The sequence below is a fragment of the Stegostoma tigrinum genome, chromosome 34 (assembly GCF_030684315.1).
Source record: "Stegostoma tigrinum isolate sSteTig4 chromosome 34, sSteTig4.hap1, whole genome shotgun sequence".
NCBI classification, from domain to species: domain Eukaryota; kingdom Metazoa; phylum Chordata; class Chondrichthyes; order Orectolobiformes; family Stegostomatidae; genus Stegostoma; species Stegostoma tigrinum.
In genome coordinates, this window is record NC_081387.1 from 2,374,919 (window position 1) to 2,400,870 (window position 25,952).

The following is a 25,952-nucleotide window of genomic DNA, read 5'->3' on the forward strand; positions in this document are numbered from 1 at the left end:
AATACATCATCCCCAGTCCTATGTGGTGTAATTTTATACACTAATCTCTTAAATGGAACTTTGTTGAAAACCTTCTGAAAGTCCAAATAAATCACATCCACTTGCTCCTTTCATCAACTTTATGAGTCACTCTTCATAGAATTCCAGTTGATTTGTCAAGCATGATTTCCCTTCAGTAAATCCATGTTGACTCTGTCTGATTCTGCCAAGGCTTTCCAATAAGATCATGGCTGTTTTGTGTATTCTGCATGCGCACCTATACCAGATAGCTCCTTGAAAGCAAGGTTATCTCCTCTGCCTTTAAAATTTCCAAGGACTTCCATCAACTTTTCCAGAAGTGATTTCCAAAGACACATGACCCTCTGTGATGAAGATATATCTCTCACATGTTTTCAAAGTGTCTTCCAGTTTTAGATCCTCTTCACATCCACCCTGTCAAGAGTCATCAGAACGAGGTATGCGCCAATCAAATCACCACTTCATCTAAACTCTAGAAGTTACAAGCCTATCTTGTCCAACCTTTTCTCTTAAGAAAATCTGTCCATTCCAAGTATTATACTGGTAAACTCAGTCTGAATTGTTTCCAGCACATTTACATCCTTCCTTAAACAAAATGGTCAATTCTGTACAGAGTACACCAGATGTGATCTTACCAGTGTATAACTGAAGCATAACCTCATTGCATTCAATTCCCATCATGATGGAAACATTTTAGTAGCTTGCCTAATAGCTCACCATGCATTTCATGCATGAGGACACTTAGACCTTCTGTATCTTAGAGCTCTGCAATCTCTCACCATTCAGATAATATGCTTCATCCTGCCAAAATACACCAGTTGGTAGGGGTGTGGTTGTTTTCCTTGAATATGTTTTGATTGATGCCCCGATAATCCAAGGAGTCAATACTGAGGACTACCCCAACTGTCAGTGGGAGAGGACATTCCCAGGTATGGTGATGGAGAAGTCTGGATGTTTCCAGATTGACATGATTCTGTGAGTATCACTACTACTTGATCAATCAATGGCAGCTCTCCTCCATTTGGGACTTGTCCGTACACCTTGGAAACAGAGACTTTAGAGATTTCATTGGGTTGAGATCAACCCGCATCTTATTCTAACATTATGTCAGAATTGCCCAGATCTCTCTGATTTGCTTTTATTATTGGACTTTGTATTGATTGTTTAACATTGTTTCTTTGACCACTTCAAACAGAATTGAGTCAACCATGTTGGGTGGGACTGGACTCACGTGTAAAACAGACCAGGCAGTTGTAGCAGGTTTCCTTTCCTGAGGACAGTGTTTGGTTTTAAGGATAAGCTGAAAGTTCTCATGTTTTTGTTCTGAATGCATTCAAAAAATTCCAAAGCTGATTAAATTCACCTTCACAATCTGAACTGATGTAGGTGAAGAGTGGAGATGCCTTTAAGGGAAAAGCAGTTAAATATAGTAGGGGGAAAGGATCAGAAGGACCCGATGATGGGGTGAGATGAAGAGGGCTGATAGGAGGCTTGTATGAAATAAAAACACGCCCATGGACTGAAATGAAATAGAAGACTGTCACTGGCTGAGGAATAGGCCCCTTCAGCAAAGGAGGACAGGGAACTGAAAGAAATTATGTTTCCTTTTCCTGTTTTACAGAAGGATCGCAATGTACAACATCAGATAATACAGAGAGAATAGACACCTCAGATAGAACCTGACCATCACCCAAAGAACAACTGCACACTGGTGGGAAGACATCCAGTCGCTTCACAGCTTTGCTCAACACAGAGAAGTTGGGCAGTGAAACCATTGTTTGGAAATCAGTCGGGTCTGGGGAGCTTTGCTACATCATCAGATCTGAAACTGGTCAGTGGTGTGGAGCCTTCCATCAAAACCAACCTTTCTGAAGGTTCGGCTGTGGATGATCGGTCAGGGTGACGCTGGGAAGAAGTGTGAGTGGCTCCAGGTCCGGTGACAGCTTCAGTCATTCATTGAGCCCATGAACCACTGACTCATTCCTACAGGCAACAGACTGTTCTTCTGTGAGGAGAGCTCCACAGGCCTGTAAGATCGCATGACAAGCAAATTGCATTTATAGAACAGCTGTTAAAAGAAAATTTCATGGAAGAGAAACCATTTAAGTGTGCGGTTTGCAATAAATCTTTTGTGACTTCTACAAGGCTCCTGGCACACCAAATGATTCACACAGGGGAGAAACCCTTCAGGTGTGAGGTTTGTGAGAAGGCTTTCACCTCTTCTTCTCAACTGCTGAGGCACCAGAGAATTCACACAGGGCAGAAACCATTCACGTGCGAGGTGTGTGATAAATCATTCTCGATCTTATCAAACCTACGTGTACACCAACGCATTCACACAGGAGAGAAACCATTTTCATGCGAGGTGTGTGACAGATCGTTCTCCGACTCATCGACACTGCGCAGACATCAACGCATTCATACAGGTGAGAAACCATTTGCATGTGAACTGTGTGACAAATTGTTCTTGACGTTATCGCAGCTCCGTGTCCATCACCGCGTTCACACTGGAGAGAAGCCATTCAGGTGTGAGGTGTGCGGCAGAACTTTCTCAAGGTCATCGAACCTCCTGGTCCACCAGAGGCTGCACACAGGGAAAAAACCATTCAAGTGCGAGATGTGTGATAAATTATTCTTGACATCATCAAACCTCCGAGTACACCAACACATCCACACAGGGGAAAAGCCATTCAAGTGCGAGGTGTGTGACAAATCATTCTCAACATCGTCGCTCCTCCTTGCGCACCATCGCATTCACACGGGGGAGAAACCATTCACATGTGAGGTGTGTGACAAATCATTCTCAGAGTCATCAAACCTTCGTGTACACCAACGCATTCACACGGGGGAGAAGCCATATAGGTGCGATGTGTGTGGCAAATCATTCTCACAGTCATCGACCCTCTGCCTCCACCAACGCATTCACACGGGGGAGAAGCCATATAGGTGCGAGGTGTGTGACAAATCATTCTCAAAGTCATCAAATCTCCTGCACCATTGGAGAATCCACACAGGAGAGTAACCCTTCAAGTGCAAGGTTTGCAACAAAATTTTTATAACATCTTCAACTCTCCTGGGACACACAGGATATGCACAAAGTGCTCTTCAGTTATGTTTGTGACGAGGCTTTCTCTTGGACTATCAACATAGTTACACAGGCGAAAACCTGTCAATTTAGGTTCAGCATTATAGGTTTCTCACAGTTGTTAGATCTCACAGGACATCAGAAGACCCACTCAGGAAGTCCTTGCCAAGCTGTTGTCCATCTGTCATCAGTGTGAACAATACTCCAATTCATCTCAATTTTGATGGTATCACTGACCCTCAGCCACAGCGGATCTTTGATGAGACTGAGTTCTAGATTTGCAGTCCTTCTTTTGGAAGAAATGTTTGCTGACATCGTCCCTGAACTGCCTTGCTCTAATTTTAATGTTCTACCCCTTGTTCTGGAATCTCCTAGAATCATAGAATCCCGACAGTGTGGGGACAGGCCTTTCAGCCCACCAAGTCTTCATCAATATCCTGAAGTTAACCACCCCCACCCCGTCCCCATAACCCTGCATTCCACATGGGGAGGCAATACGGGGACTGTTTCATAGAATGGAATCCCTACAGTGTGAAAACAAGCCATTCAGCCCAACAAGTCCACACCATCCCTCCGAAGTGCGTCCCATCCAGAACAATTCCCCGACCCCTGCATTTTCCCATGTCTAGCCCGCCTAAACTAAACATCCATGGGGGACTTCTTTGGACAGTGGGAGGGAATCGGAGCAACCGGAGGAAACCCACACAGACATGGGGAGAATGTGCAAACTGCACACAGACAGTCCAAGGGTGGAATCGATCCCAGGTCCCTGGTGCTGTGAGGCAGCAATGCTAACCACTGAGCCACCGTGCCACTCCAAAGATCCAGGGACGCAGATAATGTTCTGGGGACCTGGTTCGAATCCTGAAGATGGTGGAATTTTAATTCAAAAAATATCTGGAATTAAGACTCTCATGATGCCCATGAATCCATTACTGATTGTCAGAAAAAAAACCATCTAGTTCACTGATGTCTTTTAGAGAAGGAAACTGCCATCCTTGCCTGGTCTGGTCTACATGTAAGTCGAGAGCCACAACAATGTGGCTGACTTTGAGCAATTAGTGATGGGCAGTAAATACTGGCCGAGCCAGTGATGTCCTCAACCAAAATGGCTAACCCACCTATCCTGCACATGTCTGGACTCTGTGGGCAATTTAACATTGGCAATCCACCTAACCTGCACATCTTTGGACTGTGGAAGGAAACCAAAGCACCTGTTGAGGTGGCCTAGTGGCTCAGTGGTTAGCACTGCTGCCTCACATTGCCAGAGTTTGCACATTCTCCCTGAATCTGCATGGGTTTCCTCCTAGTTGATGCACATGATGTAATAATGTTATGTTCACCATACATTCTCCCGAGTTTAATTTAAAATTCTGGAAGGGATCTTGAATCATTTTGATATAAGCTCAATATAGCGTCGGTCTGCTATGCTTTCTATTTTTTTCTGTAGCTTTATAATCGACAATAAATCACACTTCTTCATCACCAAACTACCAGATTGGTCACCATGGTGCATATCAATTTACTGAATGACTCAAGATCATAAAGTAACAAAAATAATAAATTGGTCAATGTTGCTCTGGGTTGTGTGAAAATACAGGGATAGCAAGCCAAAACAAATTAGCCTCACTATTGCAACACAGTGAAATTAAAATGTTCAAGGACCTTTCAAATTACTCAACTGTTCCTAATCAGACTCCGTAAATAATAGAACTTGCATGCAAAATTTACAACTGAAGGAAAATGATAACTTTTAAAATGTAACTTTAACAGAATATGGATAGACAACAAGGCAATCTACTTAATATCTATGATCTCAGTCAATCTTCTCTAAACACAAACCCCCAATCTCACAGGCAGACACAGTTAAGGGATAATAAAAGAAAAATAAATAATTATAATTTAAAATTGACCTCTTCACAATGGGTACTAGGCCTTCAGCAATCCTCAGATAATGGAGTTGTTCACAGGCTTGAATTCTGAAGTCACCCATCCATGCAAATAGATCAAATAGCCTTCTAGAATTATTCAGAGAAAATGGTATTCACATATCAGAACAATCAACAAGTTGACAACTGCCGCGAAACCATGGCGGTGTGGGGGGGGGCGGAGAGATGGTTGGCGTGGTCCTCCCTTGATGGACCAGTTCAACATCCAGCTGGCTGTCAGTCCTGAGGATAGCAACATCTTGGTCCCAAATCATCTTCAGTGTTCTTAGAGCAGTAATTACATTGCATTATCTTTCCAGGCCAGTTTTCAGCAGTAGATCTTTGGCTTTGTTGTTCTCTTTTACTTTGTTGATCAAAAAGTCAATTCTTATCTTCAGTTCACAGTTCCAAACCAAAAATGAGAAAGCAGAGATTGTCTCAAAAGTTGTGAAATTTTCTCCAGTGGTTGATTTATAGTTTCCACTTCAGACAAAGCATAATGTTTCCCTAAGAAAGAAAACCTTGCATTTATTTCAAGGATAAGTAAGAACTGCTGATGCTGGAGTATGAGAATGACAAGGTGAGGAGCTGAGGAACACAGCAGGCCAGGCAGCATCAGAGGAGCAGGAAGGCTGACACTTTGGGTCGGGACCCTTCTTCAGAAATGGGGGAGGGGAAGGAGGCTCCAAAATAAATGGGTGGGGCGGGGAGTGCGCGGTGATAGCAAGTGGAGCAGATAAGTGGGAAAGACGACGAACAGGTCAAGGAGGCGGGGATGAAGCTAGTAAAGGTGAGTGTAGGTAGGAAGTAGGGATGTGGATTGGTCCGTGAGGAGAGAGGGGCGGATAGGTGGGAGAGAAGATGGACAGGTCAAGGAGGCATGGCTGGGGGGTGGTGGGCGGGGGGAGGTGGGGGAGGGGCGTTCGTCTTCGGATGAGGGTGGAGTTGGGAGATTTTGAAGCTAGTAAAGTCCACATTGAGACCATTGGGTTGTAGGCGTCTGAGGTGGAATATGAGGTGCTGTTTCTCCAATTTCCAGATGACATTGTTGTGACATTGGAGGACGCCCAGGATGGACATGTCCCAGGAGTGGGAGGGGGAGTTGAAGTGGTTTGCGACTGGGAGGTGTTGTCATTTGTCATGAACTGAGCGTAGGATCTCCACAAAGCAGTCTCCGAGCCTCTGCTTGGTCTCTCCAATATTGAGGAGGCCACATCAGGAACAGCGGATACAATAGACCATGTGCATTTATATTAGTGAGCTTTCACATTCAGGATGCCTGCAAACGTGTTGTATGGAGATGATGTTTGGTGTCGTATTCCCTAGTCATGCTTGAAGTATCTGAGTTCTTCATTCATAAATGGAGATCTCTGTCACTGATCACAATATTCGGAACATCACGACAATTGAAGTGTGCATTCATACATTCTACAGTCTCATGGCGAATCACTGATCTCAGCTGCTCAAATTCCCTGCTGTCTGAATTGTAGTTGACCGTGATGACATAATCAGTTCCAATGATAGGGAAGAGGCCTTCTCCAAGCTTCTTCTATGGGTTGTCTGGGATGTCACAAGTGATGAGGAGCTCTTTATCTTGTTTGTTGTTCATTACAAGCACTGCAATGGTTACCTCAATCTGAGCATAAAAGTGCACTCCCTATAGGATTTAAATACATGGTATCACTTTGGTCATAAAGTAAACTCCCTTGTTCACAAATGTAGAAAAGACTCAACCTATTACACAATAGTGAATTCCAGTGAAGTAGCCCAAGAAGTAAACTGAACTACAAATTAATTACCCTTCTGCACATCTCACTATATGTTAAATGTTGGAGATGCAACTAAACTAAACTAAGGTATATACGCTTTTATCTGAAGAAGTGTCCAGACCCGAAACATCAGCTTTCCTGCTCCTCTGATGCTGCTTGGCCTGCTGTGTTCATCCAGCTCTACACCTTGTTATCTGAGAGAGGGACAAGATTGGCAGCTCAATGTTCTTGGGTACACATGCAATAGGAAGGATAGAAGGGGAGGCAAGACAGGACAGGGGGTGGCATTTATGATTAAGGAAAACATCATGGCAATACTTAGAGAGGATGTTCCTGAGGGATCGTCCAGTGAGGGTACATGGGTGTAACTGAGAAATAAGAAGGGGATGATCGTTTTGTTCGGCTTGTACTGTAGCCCTTGATGAGCAAATATGGAGGGAAATATAGAATAATAAAGTTGTGATAGTAGGGGATTTTAACTTTACAGACATAGACTGGGGCTGCCTAGTGTTAAGGGCTTGAATGGCAAGGAATTTGTTAAGTATGTTATGGGGCAAGACTTGATGCCCTATTGGGAAATAAGGCACAGCAGAGACTGAGGTGTTGGCGGGTGTGCGTTTTGGGTCCAGGGACCATAATTCTATTAGTTTTAAATTACTTATGGACAAGGATAGATCTGATCCAAAGTTAAATTTGAAATTAGGCAAGGCCAGTTTTGATGGTATTAGACAGCAACTTTCAAAATTGGCTTAATGGCAGGAGACAGAGAGTGGTGGCAGATGATTGTTTTTTAGACTGGGGCTTGTGGCCAGTGGTGTGGCAGTCCACTGTTATTCATCATTTCCAAACAATTTGTATGAGAATATAGCTAGTTAGTAATATGGTTAATATGTTTGTGAATGACACCAAAATTGGTGCTATAATGGACAGTGATGAAGGTTATCCAAGAATCCAACAGGATTTTCATCAACTGGGCCAGTGGGATGAGGAATGGCAGATAGAGCTTAATTCAAATAAATGTGAGGTGTTGTATTTTGATAAGACAAACCAGGGCAGGACCAGCACAATTAATGAAAAGGTCCTGCGGGAATGTTGTCGAGCAGAGACACCTCGGGGTGCAGATACACAGTTCCTTCAAAGTGGCATCACAGGTAGACAGGGTGGTGAAGGTGGTGTTTGGCACACTTGCCCTCATCAGTCAGAACACTGACTACAACAGGTGGGACATCATGTTGTGGCGATACAAGACATTGGTAATGCCACGTTTGGAGTACAGTGTACATTTCTGGTCACCGTGCTATAGAAAGGTTATCATTAAAATGGAAAGGGTGCAAAAAAGATTTCCAAGGATGTTACTGAGACTGGAAGGTTTGAGTTACAAAGAGAGGCTGGTTAGGCTGGGAAGATTTTCAATGGAGCAAAGAAGGCTAAGGGGTGATCTTACAGAAGTTTATAAAATCACAAAGGGCATAGATAAGGTGAATATTCAAGGTCTTTTCCCCAGGCTTGGGAGTCCAAAACTAGAAGGCATAGGTTTAAGGTGAGCGGTGAAAGATTTAAAAGGGACCCAAGAGTCAGTTTTCTCACACAGAGGGTATTGCATATATGGAACAAACTGCCAGAGCAAGTGTTACAGGTGGGTTCAATTACAACATTTAAAAGACATTTGGACAAGTCAGTGGATCGGAACGGTTTAGAGAGATATGGCTGAATTCAGGAAACTAGAACTAGTTCAGTTTAGGAAACTTGGTTGGCAAGCACGAGTTGGGCAGAAGGGTCTGTTTCTGTGTTGTATACTTCTACTGATTCCATGATGCTAGGGCTGATATGGTCCTTCATCTCTTTGCTAATATTTGGTTAGTACAACACTTCTCTTACCTTCCTCAGACTAGACTTGATTCTTTGATGGTTTGTCTAGGTTATGCTTCAGTATCTCTTTTGTCATCTCTTTAACAATAATGACTTTCATCCCTTCATAGAAGGGTTTTTGTGAATTCTCCCCCATTTCCTGTTGTTGAGTTCTGTGTGTTGGGATCTAGATATTTCCTGACTTTCCCTCACCCTTTCTCTGTAACTTCTTGAAAAATAAAGAACTTCTTAGAAAATAAATAAATACTTGCATTTACATCAAGCTTTCATGACCACCAAAAGTTCCAAAATGCAGTACAGCCAAAGGCTTTTGAATTGTGAATATTAAATACAGAATTGAGTACCTCACACTACATTTATGCTTTAATCTGCATAATGTAGGGAGATAGGAGGCAAGTTAAAAGGCAGACCTCAGATGCAGTGAACTCAGGATCTCAGTAATTTTAACTCTGATTTCTCTTCACAGATGCTGCCAGATCTACTGAGGTTTTCCAGCAATTTTGTTTTTGTTCCTTGATTTATGGTATCCGCAGTTGGTTTTGATTTTTACTGGGGAGTATCTTCTAGTGTGGTTTGGGAGGGTTTAAACTAAAATGGGAAGAAGATGGGAACAGAGAGACAAAAGAGAGGGAAACAAGGGCAAAAATAAAAGACCAAATGCCAAATAAGAAGTCTGATAGGAAGAGTTCAAGATCATAAATAAAACAGGGCCTCAAAACAAAATAATGTGAAAGAGACTAAGAATTTTAAAGACAAGCCTCACAATGCTTTGCTTCTTAATAAGCTGACCATTTGCAATAAATTGGATGAATTAGCCACACAAACAAATATAAACGATCTAATATAGTTTGGTCAATGGAGATGTAGCTGCAGTGTGACCATAGATGGGAAGTGAATACCGAGAGATATTCAGTTTTCAGGCTGACTAGACAAAAGGAAAAAGGGATGGGGTAGCATTGCTCATTAAAGAGGACATGAACACAGTAGTGTGGAAGGATATTACCTCTGGTGAAGTGGAATTTGTATGTGTACAGCTTAGAAACACAAAGGGTCACAAAGCAATAGTTGGGGTTCCAACATAGACCCCCAAACTGTGGTGGTAATGTTGAAGAAGGCATTAAACAGGAAATTGGAGACACAAGCAACAGAGGTACAACTGGAATTAAGGGTGACTTTAACCTGCACATAGATTGGGAAAATTAACTCTGTAACAATAGAGTAGTAGTTGCTGGAGTGGGAATGGGATAGATTTCTGCATCATTATGATGAGGAACCAACAAGAAAACAGGCTATCCTAGACTGGGAAATATATAAAGAGAAAGGAATAATTAGCAATCGAGCTGTGAGATTCCTTGGGGAACAGTGATCATAATGTGATAGAATTCATCATTAAGATGGACAGCGATGTAGTTAATTCTAATTTAGTTAATCTAAATAAACTATGCAATGTACATGAATGAGCCGGCCATGATAAACAGTTACATAGAAAACAAGTTATTTGACCTGGAGAGCTTACTCCAACAATCAATGTGATAATACCTGATCATCCACTCACTTTTGTCCCATATCCATTAATTGTTTTAGCCCAAGAACTAATTCCAACTTCTTCTTGAAAACATTCACTGCTTTGGCCTGAACTGCTTTCTGTGGAAGAGAATTGCACAGGCTCCTGGGTGAGGAAATTTCTCCTCATCCTAATCCTAACTGGCCTACCCGTGTCCTTAAATTGGGCTTCCTGGTCATCCAGATCATTCCTGCAGCACTTCTGCATTCTAGTCCTGTTAGAGTTTTATGGGTTTCAAAGAGATCCCCAAAATTTTTCGAAACTCAAAGGGAACAAACTTGAAAGGATGACTGTGGGCAGGAGTGGCAAACATTTCAACTGCAGTAATTGTTCATCGTGTCTAGCACAAAAATATAATGGGAAAGGTACCCTGAACATGGGTAACAGGGAAATTATGAGTAACACTGCTGTTTATCGAAAGCTTCTGAGGATGAAGAATGCTATTCCCACGCTAGGAATCTCTGTCAAACATTTACCAGAGAAATTGAGGCAGCAGCTGCAATAAGTGAGTTTTATACAGACAGGACAATTACAAGTTTAAATCTCCACCTGATCTGCTGCTCAGTCACCTCCATTTCACTGGTCAGTTTCACAAGCTTCAGCAAACCTCATGTTGCTGCAGAAATATTTGGATTGGCTGTGAGAGACGTCAATCAGAGAGCCCACCCACTCTGCCCATTCTCTCCTCTTCCTCTTCCAGAGCTGGTTCACTTCCTATAGGGACTGAAAACCAAGTGAGGAGATGGTGAGTGAAGGAGCAGCTTTTATACAAATTGTATCCCATAATATCCACACCAGTCTTCAGGCAGTCTGAGTATCCTGTGGGTAATCAGGGGTGGAAATGTCCCTTATGCTGTGTGAGAAGATCCAGCTGAGAGAGCTGTTTACTCGGCGCTTTGTACTGAACTGTTTGACTGGAGCTGTGTGTTGGATATTGAGTGTGTTTATTGGAAACATTTCCCTCCTGATTTTCAGCCTGAGTTTTGTTGACGGATCATTCCTGAATATGAGAAGGTGAGGGGTAATGAGGGGATTAAATCGTAAAGGGAGTAGATAGGCGTTTCTGTGACCACAAACAAGAGTCAGGATGGTGTCTCGAACATAATTTTCTAATCAGGATAAAGTAGGGTCCATTTGGGATGAAAGGCACAATCTGTGTGTCCAGCTGGAAGGTGTGGGTGAGGATTCAAATGAGTACTTTACTTCTGTATTCACTAAAGAGGTGTCCAATGCAGATATAGAAATCAGGGAAGAGGACTGATCTTCGTGAACATGTTGACCCTGAGGGGGAGCAGGTACTTACAGACTCTGTACTAAAAAGTGGGTAAATCTCCAGGCCCAGAGGAAACATAACCTTGGCTGCTTGGGAGGGGTTTACAGGGGCTCTGATATTAATTTTTAAATAATCCCTTATCACACAATGGGTGTTAGAGGATTGGAGGATGTGATACCATTATTCAAGAAGGGTGATAAGGATAAACCAGGGAACTACAGACCAGTGACTCTCACTTTAATAAGCCTAGCCTTACAGATTATTGGAAAAAAATTCTGGAGGACTGAATTACTTTCTGTCAGGAGAGGCAAGGATTTGTCAGGGGAAATCATGTTTAACAAATCTGATTACGGTTTTTTCAAGGAGGTGGCGAAAGGTGTGTAGGTGAGGATAATGCAGTTGATGTAGTCTGTGTGGATTTTGGTGGGGCTTTTTGCAAGCTCTAGCGTGGGTGACTTGTCAAGAAGATAAGAGCCTTTGGGATCCAGGGCCATTTGGAAACTTGGATCCAAATCTGGATCACTTGTTGGAAGCAAAGAGTGATGGTTGCAAGGTTTTTTGACTGGAAGCCTCTATCCAGTGACATACCACAGGATTACGGATCTCTTTGGAACACCACTAGTCATGGACCTCCAGCCTGAAAAACACTCTTCTACCACTACCCTCTGCCTTCTATGTGCAGGCCAATTCTAAATCCACGCAGCCAAGTCACCATGGATCCCTTACATCTTAATCTTCTGGATGAGCCTATGGGAGGGACCTTGTTAAAAGCCTTACTAAAATCAGTATAGACAACATCGGGGCAGCACGGTGGTTCAGTGGTTAACACTGCTGCCTCACAGCACCAGGGACCCAGGTTTAATTCCACCCTTGGGCAACTGTCTGTGTGGCGTTTGCACATTCTCCCCCTGTCTGCAGATGTGCAGAGTAGGTGGATTGGCCATGCTAGATTGTCTGTAGTTTTCAGGGATGTGTAGGGTAGGTGGGTTTTTGGGGAATGGGTCCGAGTGGGATGCTGTGAGAGTCAGTGGTGGATTTGTTGGGCCAAAGGGCCTGTTTTCACACTGTAGGGATTCTATGAACATCCACTGTTCTAACCTCATTGATCACCTTTGTCACCTTCTTGAAAAATTCAAATAAGTTAGTAAGGCATAACCTGTCCTGCACAAAGCCATGCTGACTGTCCCTAATTAGGTCCTGCTTTTCCAAATGCAAATAAATCCTCTCCCTAAGAATTCTCTCCAATAGCTTCTAACCCTCCGATCTGAGACTGATTGGTGTTTTGTTTCCTGGATCATTCCTATTCCCCTTCTTGAATAGAGGAACAACATTAGCTATTCAGCAGTCCTCCAGGACCTCTCTGGTGGCTAGCAAGGATATAAATAGCACGGTCAAGGCCCCAGCAGTCTCTTCTCTTGCCTCTCACAATAACCTGGGGTTGATGTCATTGGCAAGTGGACTTATCCACTTAATGCTCTTCAAAAGACCCAATGCCACTTCTTTCTTTATCTCAAAATGCCATAGTGTATTAGCATGCTCCTCACAAATCTCACTACCCTCCATATACTTATCCTGGGTGAATATTGACACAAAGTACTCATTTAGATCTCACCCATATCCTGTGCCTCCAAGCACAAGCTCTCTCCTTTATCTTTAAGTGGTCAAACCTTCTCCCTAGTTATCCCTTTGGTTTTAATGTATGTTTTGAATGCCTTGGGATTCTCTTTAACCCCCACTTGCCAAGGTCATTTCATGGTCCCTTCTTGCTGTCCTAAATCCCTGCTTGAGTTCTTTTCCGCTTTCTTCATATTCCTCATGGGCCCTGTCCAAGTTTAGCTCCCTAAATATTCTATATACATTTTTACTTTTGACTAAATTTACAACCAGCCACATCATCCAAGGGTCCTTTATCTTGCTATCCTTGCCCTTCCTTCTTCCTAGAATATGCCAGTCTTGAACTCTCAACAGCAGACCTTTGAACAATACCCATATGACAAATGTGGACTTGCCTGATAACAGTTCCTCCTGATTAACACTCTTTAGCTACTACCTAATACTGACGTAAATTGTCCTCCCCCAGTTTAGTACCTTGCCACATGGTCCCGCCTTATCCTTATTCATAGCTATTTTAAAACTTAAGAAGTTGTGATCACATTTTCCAAAATGCTGTCCCACTGACAGGTCAGTCATCTGGCCAGTATGGTCTCTTCTCTACTTGAACTATCCATGTACTGTTTCAAGAAACCCTCTCATATGCACGTAACAAGTTCTGCCCCATCAAACTCTTGCTCTAAAGGGAGTCTCAGTCAATACTGGGCAAGTTAAAGCCACCCACTGTGACAACTTTGTTTTTATTGTGTCTTTCCATTATCTGCCTATATATTTTCCTCAATGTCTTGGTGGCTGTTGGAGGGCGTAAAGTATAATCCTATCAGTGATTGCACCCATCCCATCATATTTTTGACCTCTACCCATGTTGCCTGAGAGGATGAGCCCTCCAGTAAGTCCTCTTTGGGTGCGGATGTAACACTATCTCTGATTAGTAATGCAACTCCTCCACCTTCTTTATCTCTTTATCTTGTCTAAAATAACGCCACTCCAGACCTGTTCCTCTCTCAACTAAGTATCTGTAATGACTTGAAACTAAAACATTCATGCCTTCACTATCACTGAGACAAAGTCCTGGAACTCCCTTCCTCACACCCAGTGACCCAGTGAACTGTCTGGTTCAAGAAGGCAGCTCATACCAGGGGCAGTTATGGATGGGCAACAAGTACTGACCAAGTGAGTCACCCCAACATTCTCTGAAAGTGAGATAGAAAGAAATGAAGAGTCAGCCCCTTCAGCAAAGGAGGAGATGCAGTTGAAGGAAATCACATTTCCTTCTCTTGTTTTACAGAAGGATTGCACTGTAGAACGCCACGGAATAGAGAGAGGATAGAGACCACAGATAGATTTCACCCAGGGAACAGCTGGACAACTGTGCGAAGACACCTGCCTCTTCTCAGCATTGCTCAACACAGGGAAGGTTGGGTAGTGAAGCCATCATCCAGAGATCAGTCAGGTCGGGGGGATTTTGGCATATCATGAGCTGCTGACTCACTGCTACAGCCATGGGACTGTTTAAGTGAGAGGTCTGTGAGAAGAGCTACATAAACTTGTAAGGTCTCTACACAGACAAGGTACATCTGCTGTACAACTGTTAACACACAGGCAGCTACATGAAAGAGAAACTATTCAAGTGTGCTGTGTGCGACCGAGCTTTCGCAAGATCACTGACACTCACAAATCACCAACGTATTCACACTGGGGAGAAGCCATTCAAATGTGAGGTGTGTAACAAGTGCTTCACACAGCTATCGGGCTTGCTGAATCACCAACCTATTCACAGAGGGGAAAAGCCATTCAGATGTGAGATTTGTGCGAAATCATTTTCACAGTCATCCAGCCTCCTTGTGCATCAACGCATTCACACAGGAGAAAAGCCATTCAGGTGTGAGGTGTGTGATAAAGCATTTTCAACATTAGGGGAACTTCGTAAACACCAACGCATTCACACAGGGGAGAGACCGTTTACATGTGAGATATGTGACAAATCATTCTCGCAGTCAGAGAATCTCCACACACACCGACGCATTCACACAGGGGAGAGACCATTTAGATGCAAGGTTTGTGACAAATCATTCTTACGGGCAGAGAACCTCCGCAATCATCAGCGCATTCACACAGGGGAGAAACCATTCACATGTGAAGTGTGTGACCAGAGTTTTACACAGTTGTCAGGTCTGGTGCATCATCGGCCTAGTCACACAGACAGCAAGTCATTCACCTGTGATGTGTGTGACAAGTCATTCTCACAGTCATCGACCCTCCGTGAGCACCAAAGAATTCACACAGGGGACAAGCCATTCAGCTGTGTGGTGTGTCACAAATCATTCTCACGGTCAGGGAACCTTCGTACACATCAACGTATTCACACAGGGGAGAAACCGTTTAAGTGTGAGGTGTGTGACAAGTCCTTCACTCAGTCATCAATCCTCCTTGTTCACCAACGTGTTCACACAGGGGAGAAACCATTCATGTGTGAGATGTGCGACAAATCATTCTCGAGGTCATGGAGCCTTCTCCTCCATCAAAGAATCCACACGGGGGAGTAAACATTTAAGTGTGATGTTTATGATGAAGGTTTTGCAATGATTCTGACCACCTTGCAAAACACAGAATTCAGATAGCAGTGAAACTCATCAGGTGCAATGTTTGTGGCAAGGTTTTCCTGCAGTCGAATTATAACTGGTCCATCAATGTGCTGACACAGGCCTAGCAGTGTGAGGTCTGTAATGAATCCTTCAGATGGTTTTTGGACTTCCTGGAACATCAATGAACTTACACGGGGATCTGTGTAACCAGGCTTTTGCCAATCAATAAGTTTACCTGTACACAGTCTCACAGTGCAGGGTGTTCAATGGGACTGGGACACAGAACAAGAAGCAGCTTTCACTCCCATCAAACACCTAGTGATGACATCACCAGTGCTGAGGGATTATGATGTCAACAATGGAGCCACCCTGCAGTGTGATGTCAGTGACACAGGACTTGGAAAAACCCCCATGCAGTGAGGGCAACCCGTTGGGTTTGTATCCAGATTCAAACTAACTACACAACCCTATGCACAGATTCAGAAAGAAAACCTAACTATTATCTTTGTAAAATTTTCAAGCAGTACCTTTGGGAGAGAGGAGGTGATGGTGGATTCTGACCACGAGCCAATTCAAGATATCTTTCTGACTGCAGGCTATTGTCACCAGTTGAGCTGGCCTGGGTGCAAACATTCAACACACTCAACAAAAATGAGCTCATTGGCAACAGTGTAGAAAGCGTATCACCTTGATCATACACACTGAAAGTGAATGACTAGACCTGTTCTAGCAACCAAAGACATCTGTGTGCAATCGGAGAATCTGCTCTTTCACAGCAGACAGCTTGAAGAGGCTGGTTTGATGTCACCAGTCAAGTGGAGAACTGAACCACCATGAATCCCAGAGGTCAACTATTCCCCAACAAATGCTGCAGAGAGAAACAACAGCAGACACAGGCTGATCAACTGGTATCTACACTATAATAAGACTTGAATGGTTCAAGGGTCATGTGTGGAACCTGCATATGGGGCAGATAAAATTGAAACTTACTAGAAAGAACAAATGGTATTTACGTACAAGGGTGACATTTATTTTGATGGGCTATATATGTGGAGTAACTTGCAAACAATAGTGTAAATATTTTCCTACGAGTTAGATGTTTTGAGAAATACACAACATCTTGTGATATGAAGCTGATATTTGATATCTTATGAAAATAATGCTTTGGGGCCTGCAGCATTCTGCACACCACATGGAACATTGTTTAAAATGCAACTTCCTTCAAATATTTCTGAAGCAATGAATTTCTTGAAGCTTGGGAAAATGACATATGAAATAGAAATGACTTTGATCAGTAGATCAGATGGGAATTTAAACCAATCATTGTTCCATTTGGGTTCACAAATTTCAGCTGCTGTCTCAGTTCTCCTGGTAAATATTTGACAGAGATTTCTTGTGTGGGAATAGCATTTTTCATTCATGGAGGCTTTCAAATGGGCAACATCAGTGCAGGATGTGGAGTCATAAATGTGTTTGAAAGCAGATCAGAAGAGGTACGTAGGATTGAGGAACAAGGGAAGAATGGAGATACGAGGGATATACCAAGTACAGAGGGGTAGGAGCAATTTCTTTTTTTCCTCGTTCAATCTCTGCTCCCTTCCACATTGTCTAGCTTTCAACCTCTCCTTCCTCAGCTCATTCTCTTTTTCTTTCTCCAATATTAGAAGATGAGGTATAGAGAGAAAGTTTTAAACTCCATCATAAAACAAAGCAGAAACCTAATTGAATATTATTGAGGTAACAAAAGTCGACGTGATATGATTTTACCTGTTGCACCTGTTTATGTAGCGTCAACCAAAATAAACTATTATATGTGAGCATGTACTTCCCTGAAGTAATTGCTGGCCACAACTCATTGAACAGAGTCACAAATGAGACTGACTGTTGGTGCCTGAACACCCAAAAACCTGAGTGTAATTTGAAGAGTCACATCGAACAGGTGTAACCGGCAGTGACTTGCCACTTTCATTATTCTAATCTTGAGCCAACATTTTGAATTTTGAGGCACGGTGACTTAGTGGTTAGCAATGTTACCTCACAGCACGAGGGACCCGGGTTTGATTCCACTTTTGGGCATCTGTCTGTGTGGAGTGTGCACATTCTTCCTGTGTCTGCGTGGGTTTCATCCAGTGGCTCCGGTTTCCTTCCACTTTCCAAAGATGTGCAGGTTAGGTAGGTTGGCCATGTTAAATTGCTCAGTGTGTTCAGGGATGTGTAGTTTGGGTGGGTTAGAAGGGAATGAGTCTGGCTAGGACACTGTGAGCATCGGTGTGGACTTGTTGGGCTGAAGTGCCTGTTTCCATGCTGTTGGGATTCCAACTATAAGTCCTACCTAATAAAGGCAGTCACAGAGTCATACAGCATGTAAATAGGCCACTTTGGTCCAACCCAGTCCATACAGACTGTGATCCCAAAGTAAACTAGTCCAACCTGCTTGCACTTGGCTCATATCCCTTCAAACATTTCTTATTCATGTACTTACCTAAATCTCTTTTAAACGTGCGTAATTGTACCCACATCTACCTCTTCCTTTGGAAGCTGATTCCTCACACAAACTCTCTTTATGAAAAAAAAGTCCCTGTCTTTTTAAAATCTTTTTCCTCTCAGCTTAAAAAATATACTTCCTAATGTTGAAATCCCCTACACTAGGGAAAATACATTTGCTATTCACTTTATCTATTGCCTTATTATTTTATGAACCTCTATAAAGTCACCTCTCAACCTCCCATGCTCCAGTGAAGAAAGTCGTAGCTTATCCGTCTCTCCTCATAAATAAAACCCTGCAACATCCTGGAAATCTCTTCTGAACCCTTTCCAGCTTAATACTACTCCAGAAGAAACCTCACCAAAATCTTGTACAACCTTAACATAACAACCCAACTCCTATACTCGAAGGTCTGAGCAATGAAGGCAAGCATGATAAACATCTTCTTAACTACCCTGTCTATACGTGATGGAAATCTTAAAGAACTATGTTGCTGATTGTCTAGGTCTATGTTCTACAAGACTCACCAAGGCTGTGTTTTGAATTGTATAAGTCCTGCCCTTGTTTGTTTTACCAAATTGCAATAGCTCACATTTGTCCAAATTAAACTCCAGCTGCCACTTCCGGCTCATTGACCTAATTGATCAAGATCTCTTTGTAATCTTGGCTAACTTTCTTCACTGTCCACTATACCACCAATTTTGGTGTCATCCACAGACTTACTAACCATGATTTCGATATTCTCATCTAAATCATTTAAGTAATTGACAAACAAAGGTGGACTCAGTACTGACCCTTGTGGAACGCCACTAATCACTGATTGCAACTGTTGTATCAGTTACCCAGGAAAATGTCCTACTACCTAGCCAAAGTGTTAAGGAGTTTTTCCCTGGGTCTTCCTTCTCAACATCTGGTCTATCTGGAAAAAACACCTCTCTGATGAGCAACCAGTGAGGACTGTCATCTGCATCTGAGCACTTGTTGATAGACCCTATTTCTAGAGGGAGGTTTATTACTTTGTGTCAATCAACTGTCTCAACCCTGTTGGCCAATGACCATGGGACAGCTACTCATGACCGTTGGCTTCTTGCCAATATCAGTCTGGAGGTTGGTTTCATTCCTTTTGAAATCAAAACCTTCTTATTTTCAAAAACACTGCTCTTAAAATATTGTGGCACCTGTTAACCTCTTCTTTCTGTAGGAAGAAGAATTATTACTGTTACAACACAATTGAATGAGATGTCATGCTACAAAGGAAATAGTGAATATGGAATACAAAAGCAGAGTTTTAGAGGGGACTCCATTTTCCAACAGAGGCCATTTCTATGGTTGGTATCAACTTCCTGGCTATGTTTAATAAACCTGTGTTGAAGATCACAAAAGTTCAATTTATGGTTGTTATCACTGAAATTGAAAATTGCTGGTAGGGTCGATTTCAGCTGGATTACATTGATAAAACAGATACAAAGTAACATAAACTCAGCCAGAACATGTGCACTTGTGGTTGTTGCTTTTGTCAAGGAGGTTTGCTAAAGAAATCTTTGAAATAAATCATTATTTTATTTAAGGATGTTATATTCTGACCTGATTGATTTCATGATCAATGCAGTGAGTAAACATACACTGTATACTTTGGGATCAATTTTTAACTTATTTTCTTAGTCTTCATATTTGGTAGCAATTAGTTTTTAGCTTCTTACTTTTGGAGTTTGTATGCTAATTTCCACTAATGTTTTGTACTGTTAGGCTTTTGCACCTTTTAATTCTTGATGGCTGTTCACAAGCTAGCATGTGGGGGTTTGACAAAAGGGTGGCTGAATAGAGCAAGACAAACATGCCTGAAGAAATGCACAATAGACAGCTTTGCGATCCCAACTTAGAGTCATAGAGTTGCACAGCTGACCACAATCCCAAACTAAACTAGTCCCACTTGCCTGCACGTGGCCCATATCCCTCGAAACATTTCTTGTTCATGTACTTACCTAAATGTCTTTGAAACATTGTAGGTGCATCTACCACTTCCTCCTGAAGTTCATTCCACACATGAACCAATGTGTGTAAAAAAGAAATTGGCCTGTCTTGTCTTTTTTTAAAACTTTCTCCTCTTAAAAATATGAGCCCAGCCTTGAAATCCCTCACCTTAGGGAAAAGACACCTGGCATTCACCTTACCTAAACCTCTCACTTTATAAACCTCTTTGAGGTCACCTCTGAACCTCCTACACTTCAGTGAGGAAATAGTCCCAGACTATCCAGCCTTTCCTTATAACTCAAAACCTTCCAGACCCGATAACATCCTGGTAAATCCCTTCTCCAGCTTAACAATATCCTTCCCACAATAGGACGACCAGAACTGGGCACAGTAGTTCAGAAGAAGCCTCGCTTCTACCCTATACAACCTCAGCATAATGTCCTATATTCAAAGGTCTGAGCAATGATGACAAGCTTGCTAAATGCCTTCTGAACCACCTTACCTATGTGATGCAAACTTCAAAGAATTATGTATCCGAACCCTTGGATCTCTCTCTTCTGCAACACTGCCCAATGCCCTATTTTAATTTTCAAATCTTGTCTTTGTTTGTTTTACCAAAATGTGATACCTTCCATTTATCCAAACTAAACTCCATTTGCCACTTTTTAGCCCACTGACCCAATTGATCAAGATCTCTTTGTAATCATTGATAAACTTCTTCACTGTCCACTATACTACCAATCTTGGTCATCCACAAACTTATGAAGCAAGCTTTCTACATTCTCACCTAAATCTTTCATATAATTGACAAACGAAAGTGCACCCAGCACTGAACCCTTCAGAACATTGCTGGTCACAGGTCTCCAGTCCGTAAAACAACCTTGCGTCATTCACTCTCTGCATCCTGTCATTAAGCCAATTTTGTATCCAATTGGGAAGGTGAGCCTGAATTCTAATTTACTAATTAGTCTACTCTCTAGAACCTTGTCAAAGGCTTTACAAAAGCCCAAGTAAACAATGTCTACCGCTCTGCCTTCATCAATACTCTTAGTTACTTCCTCAGAAAACTCTGTCAAGTTTGTGAAACACAATCTGTCTCGCACAAAATCATGCTGTCTATTCCTAATCATTCCTTGCCTCTCTAAATGCATGTAAATCTTTTTGGAATCACTTGCAACAATTTACTTATTGGACAACAGTCAAAAAGATGTTTTTCTGATTTAAATATTTGCACAAATTTGTTTTTAACTGTAAATCAAGTCAAACTTTCAGGTTGTTGGTTTACTGGAGAAAAGCATTCTGAACATAGCCTTGGGATTTAAATCCAAGGAAACTGAATCTAATACAGTAAAAAAATACATGCTGAGCTTAGAATAGACCAAAGTAACAAAATATTTGAAAATGGTTTAAGATTTTTCCCAGAACAGGAAATGAATCTTGGAAGAATGTAAGGTAAACATACCACACTAATAATACATTGATATATGATAGGCTGGGGGAACCTCAGGTCTGTAAAGACTCAGCCTACTCGCTCACCATACTCAGGATTTTAGTCCTTTTCAGATTTGATATGATTTTATTTCTTGACACATGTACCAAGATACAGTGAAAAGTGTTATTTTGCGTGGTATACAGACAGATCATACCATACAAAATGCATCAGGGAGCAGAACTGAGTGCAGAATATAGTGTTACAAATACACTAGAGAATATGCAGAGACACAAGTCAGTATTAAATTTGGAGAGTTTACGATGGAATTAAAGATGCCGATTTCTGGAACTGTCTCAGGTTCCCAGAGGATACCTTACTGAGGGAAATCTCTGCAGCTTTTGTGCTGTAAGCTCTCCTTTTTCAGGGGAGATGGGGATCTTTCTGTTTGCTGACAGCTCCTTGGACATTTGTGCCTTCAATGATTCACCAGAGGTGACCCAGCTCTAAGTCCATTCAGTGATGTCAGTGTATGGTGAGAGAAAAGGAGATGGTAAAACAATCCTAACACATGTTAGATTAGAAGAATTTGTTTCCTGCATGGGTGTACTGACGTTTTATGGGGTTTGGCAACTGTCTGAAGTATTATTAAAGAAAACTCATTGATGGCATTTCTCCCTTGTGTGAATGCATTGATGGACTAGGAAGTACACTATGTGAAAGTCTTGTTGCACACCTCACACCTGAATGATTTCTCTCCAGTCTGGATTTGTTGGTGCTAAAGGAGATCAGAAGTTTGGTTGAAACAATTGTTCCAAATGTTGTATTTGAGGAGTTTCCTTGTGCTAATCCACTGGAGTCCTAGGAGAATTCAGGGTGTCAGGTATGATTGATTAGAGACCTGACAACTGAAGGGTCGCTTCGCCCCGTATGGATCCTGTGATAAAGCAGGACCTGCAATGATGGTGAAGTGCATTTGTTGCACACCTTACACAGCAATGACTTCCTCATTTTGGAGATTTGATGCCTGTGTGTGGGTTTGGTCACTCAACTCATATGAATGGTCCCTCTCCTGTTTTTTTTTGACTTGTCATTAGACATCACAAAAGCTTTATCACATATCTTCCAGTTTAAAAAAAATTCTCTTGTGTTGCTGGTCTATTGGTGCAAGAGGTCTTTTAAATCTTTGTCTCACATACATCAGTGTCTCCCTTGTGTCATTATTTTGGCTTGTGCAGTTTACAGTTAAATTTGAGAATGATTTGTGACACACTTCGTTTCTTGGTAGTTCCTCCTCTTTATGAATGTGCTGGTCTGTAAGGAGGTGGAAAGAGTGAGTGAAAAGCCCCTGCAGAAACCAAACATCTGAATGGGTTCTTGACTGTGTGAATCCTCCAGTAAAGCAAAAGGCTGTGATATGTCATTAACACTTTGCTGATACCTCCAGGATTTCCTCTCCAGTGTGGATCTTCTGATGGATGACCGGGTTTGATAAGATGTGAAAGCTTGGTTACACACCTCACACTGGAAATGTTTGTTCCCCCGTGTGAATTGTCCGGTGCCTCTGAAGAGTGGAGGATTGGGTGGAGGTCTTTGCACAAACGTCACAGGTGAATGGTTTCTCCTCTGCATGAATTCATCAGTGGGTGCAGAGAGTCGATGAGTCTGAGAATGTTTTTTGGCATACTTAACATTTGTAAAGTTTCATCCATGTAAATGTATGTGTTCCACATATGTACAGTCCACAAGGGTATGTTTTCTCTCCTGTGTGACTGTGTTGATGGCCAAGGAGGGTTGATGATCATGAAAATAACTGGTTACACATGGCATACATGAATGGTCACTCATGAGAATGCACAAGTGTATGCGGAAATGTGAAGACAATGATTTGTCACACGTCACAGATAAATGACTTCTCTCTCATGCGACTGTTCTGGATGTTCAGCAACTGTGAGAATGACTTGTTCATATTGTGCATGTGAACGGTTTCTCCTCTGTATGAGTACAGTGGTAAAGACAGAGAGCTGATGACTTGGAGAAGCGTTTGTTGCACATCTCACACTTGAAAGGCTTCTCCTCTGTGTGAATATATTGGTGATTCACAGGCATGGATGACTGCAAAGGCTCAGTCACACACCTCACTTGTTCTTATTCATTTGTGGGATGTGGGCAATGCTGGCTCACCAGCATTTCTTGTCCATCCCTAGTTGCCCTTGAGAAGGTGGTGGTGAGCTGCGTTTTTGAACTGCTGCAGTCCTCCTGCTGTGGGTTGACCCACAATGCTATTAAGGAGGAAATTCCAGGTTTTTGAAGGTCTTCTCCACTGTGAATTCTCTGGTGTATTTGGAGGTTGTAAAACATCAAAAAGATTTTACCACAAACTTTACACTTGAATTGTTTCACTTCCATGTGGCAATTCTTAAATCAACAATAACTTATCAGATATATCAGATGCATCACATATGTTTGAAGGATGTTTGAACCTGTGAATATCTCACATGTGAACAGTCTCTCACTTGTATGAATGAGTCAGTGCCTCATGGGATTCGATAAATGATGGAAGCTCTCACCATATCTGCTGCCTCTCACACTTCTTTCCAGCCCCCATCGACCAATTACACACAGTCAAACCTTCAATAATGCTAGTTCTGATGGCAGACTCCACACCACTGACCAGTTTCAGATCTGATGACTTGTCAAAGTTCCCTTGATCTGACTAATTTCCAGATGAAGGTTTCACTGCTGAAACTTCTCTGTGTTAAGCAATGCTGTGAAGGGAGTGGATGTCTTCCGACAGTTGTCAGTTGTTCCTTGGTCAATATCTACAATGTATATCCTCTCTGTCTTCTCTGGTGTAGGTACAATGCAATTCTACTGTAAAACAAGAAAAGGAAACATGATTTTCTGCAACTTTCACTCCTCCTTTGCTGAAGGGGCTGACTCCTTAGTTTGAGATGGTTCCACGGTGAGTGCCAGCCTACTTTATTCCCCTTTTTTGGGGGGGGGGGGAGGAAATCAGATGCAAATCCTTTCTTCATTGCGCAGGTCTTTGAGTGTAGGAGTTAGATCATGTCGAGTTTGCATAGGGCATTTGTGAGGCCTCTTCTGAAGTACTGTGTGCAGTTCTGTTCGCTCTGTTGTAGGAAGTATATTAAAGTGGAGACAGTTCAGAACATATTTTTCAGGATGTTACAGAGATTGGAAGGTTTGAAATATGAAGATAAACTGGAAACATTAGGGCATAGGAAAATGAGAGGAGACCTTATTGAGGTTGATAGACACAGATCAGGTGAATACAAGGGTCTTTTACCAAGGAGTGGGGGTGTTAAAAACTAGGGGTCATTTTTAGAAGTTGAGAGGAGAAAGATTTAAAAAAGACGAGATGCAACTTTTTTACACAGAGAATGGTTCGTGTGTGAAATGAACTGCTGGAGAAAGTGGTGCTGATGCAACTAAATTACATCGTTTAAAAAGATTTGGATAAATTCATGAATAAGAAAGGTTTAAAGGAATATGGGCCAAGTGCAGGCTGGTGGGACTTGTTTAATTTGGGACATAGTTGGTTGGACCAAACGGTCTGTTTTCATGCTGTATTATTCTATGACTCTGTAACTGTGCACATTCTCTGTTTCTGGCAGACACACTGGATATTGACCAGGAGCAGATAATGTGGCAAAATTGTTTCTCTACCCAGGTTCTCCACTTCCCAAGTTCCATAAGGACAATAAAAAAAACACTATGGCAGTGTATAACAGGCTATCGTGTCACTGTGAGCCTTTATCCCACTGGCAAAAATCAATTTTATATTTTAGTCTATGTGTTTAATATGAAAAACCACATTCTGAACGAGTATTAACTCAGTGGAAATTTCTCTCCTTATTTTCCAAAATTATTTAAAGACAACCACTGGGCAGGAAGTGCTCGAAGCTAAGCAAGGTATGACTTTAATGTTGTTGATTGAAGGATTCTGGGTTATCCTGGGAAATCAGACACACAACTTGCTCAGTCTACACATCCCAAATGCAGCTATCAGCCACAACTCTGGGCAAAACTTCCAAACACAAGCCCAGGCTTTTGGGAAAGACTGTTGCCTTCGGATAAAATCTTTAAAGAAGACATACAAAAACATCTCAATAAATCTCAGTCCAGGTTTGGCAACTGAATCGCTTGGAACTGCTTTAACAATTCAGACATTGAGAGCTCAAATCCAAATATGAAAATTTACAGATGTGGAATTTCAGTGAGAAACAGGCCGTTCAAGTCAGTTGATCTATGCTGATGTTTTTGCTTCACACGAGCCTTCTCTGACCTCTCTTTATCTGTCAAATCAGCATATTCCTCTTTTTGTTTTTCCCTCATGAACTT

At 42.1% G+C, this 25,952-nt stretch overlaps 2 protein-coding genes across 7 annotated transcripts; both read left to right on the plus strand.

The window, feature by feature from the left end:
• The first annotated feature begins 361 nt into the window (after positions 1 to 361).
• LOC132206263 (zinc finger protein 271-like) lies at positions 362 to 4,542 on the plus strand. The gene has a single exon (XM_059639718.1). The coding sequence runs from the start codon at positions 2,105 to 2,107 to the stop codon at positions 3,038 to 3,040; it is 936 nt and encodes a 311-aa protein (XP_059495701.1). The 5' UTR covers positions 362 to 2,104; the 3' UTR covers positions 3,041 to 4,542.
• Positions 4,543 to 10,924: 6,382 nt separating this feature from the next.
• On the plus strand, positions 10,925 to 25,749 carry LOC125446471 (zinc finger protein 271-like). Of its 6 annotated transcripts, none has more exons than XR_009442943.1 (5): positions 10,925 to 10,978; positions 14,406 to 19,515; positions 23,035 to 23,197; positions 24,446 to 24,552; positions 25,226 to 25,749. XR_009442943.1 is itself a non-coding variant. In XM_059639717.1 (2 exons), exon 2 carries the CDS (start codon positions 14,728 to 14,730, stop codon positions 15,661 to 15,663), a length of 936 nt encoding a protein of 311 aa, XP_059495700.1. In that variant the 5' UTR covers positions 11,145 to 11,247; positions 14,406 to 14,727; the 3' UTR covers positions 15,664 to 19,705. The 6 variants fall into 6 exon arrangements, 1 of the variants encoding a protein (XP_059495700.1); XR_009442945.1 differs by having other exon boundaries at positions 10,957 to 10,978; positions 19,389 to 19,515; XR_009442944.1 differs by lacking the exon at positions 14,406 to 19,515 and having other exon boundaries at positions 10,938 to 10,978.
• Positions 25,750 to 25,952: the final 203 nt, after the last annotated feature.

Coding starts and splice junctions, on each gene's coding strand:
- LOC132206263 (XM_059639718.1), top strand. CDS start 2,105: ATGGAAGAGAAACCATTTAAGTGTGCGGTTTGCAATAAATCTTTTGTG.
- LOC125446471 (XM_059639717.1), top strand. CDS start 14,728: ATGAAAGAGAAACTATTCAAGTGTGCTGTGTGCGACCGAGCTTTCGCA.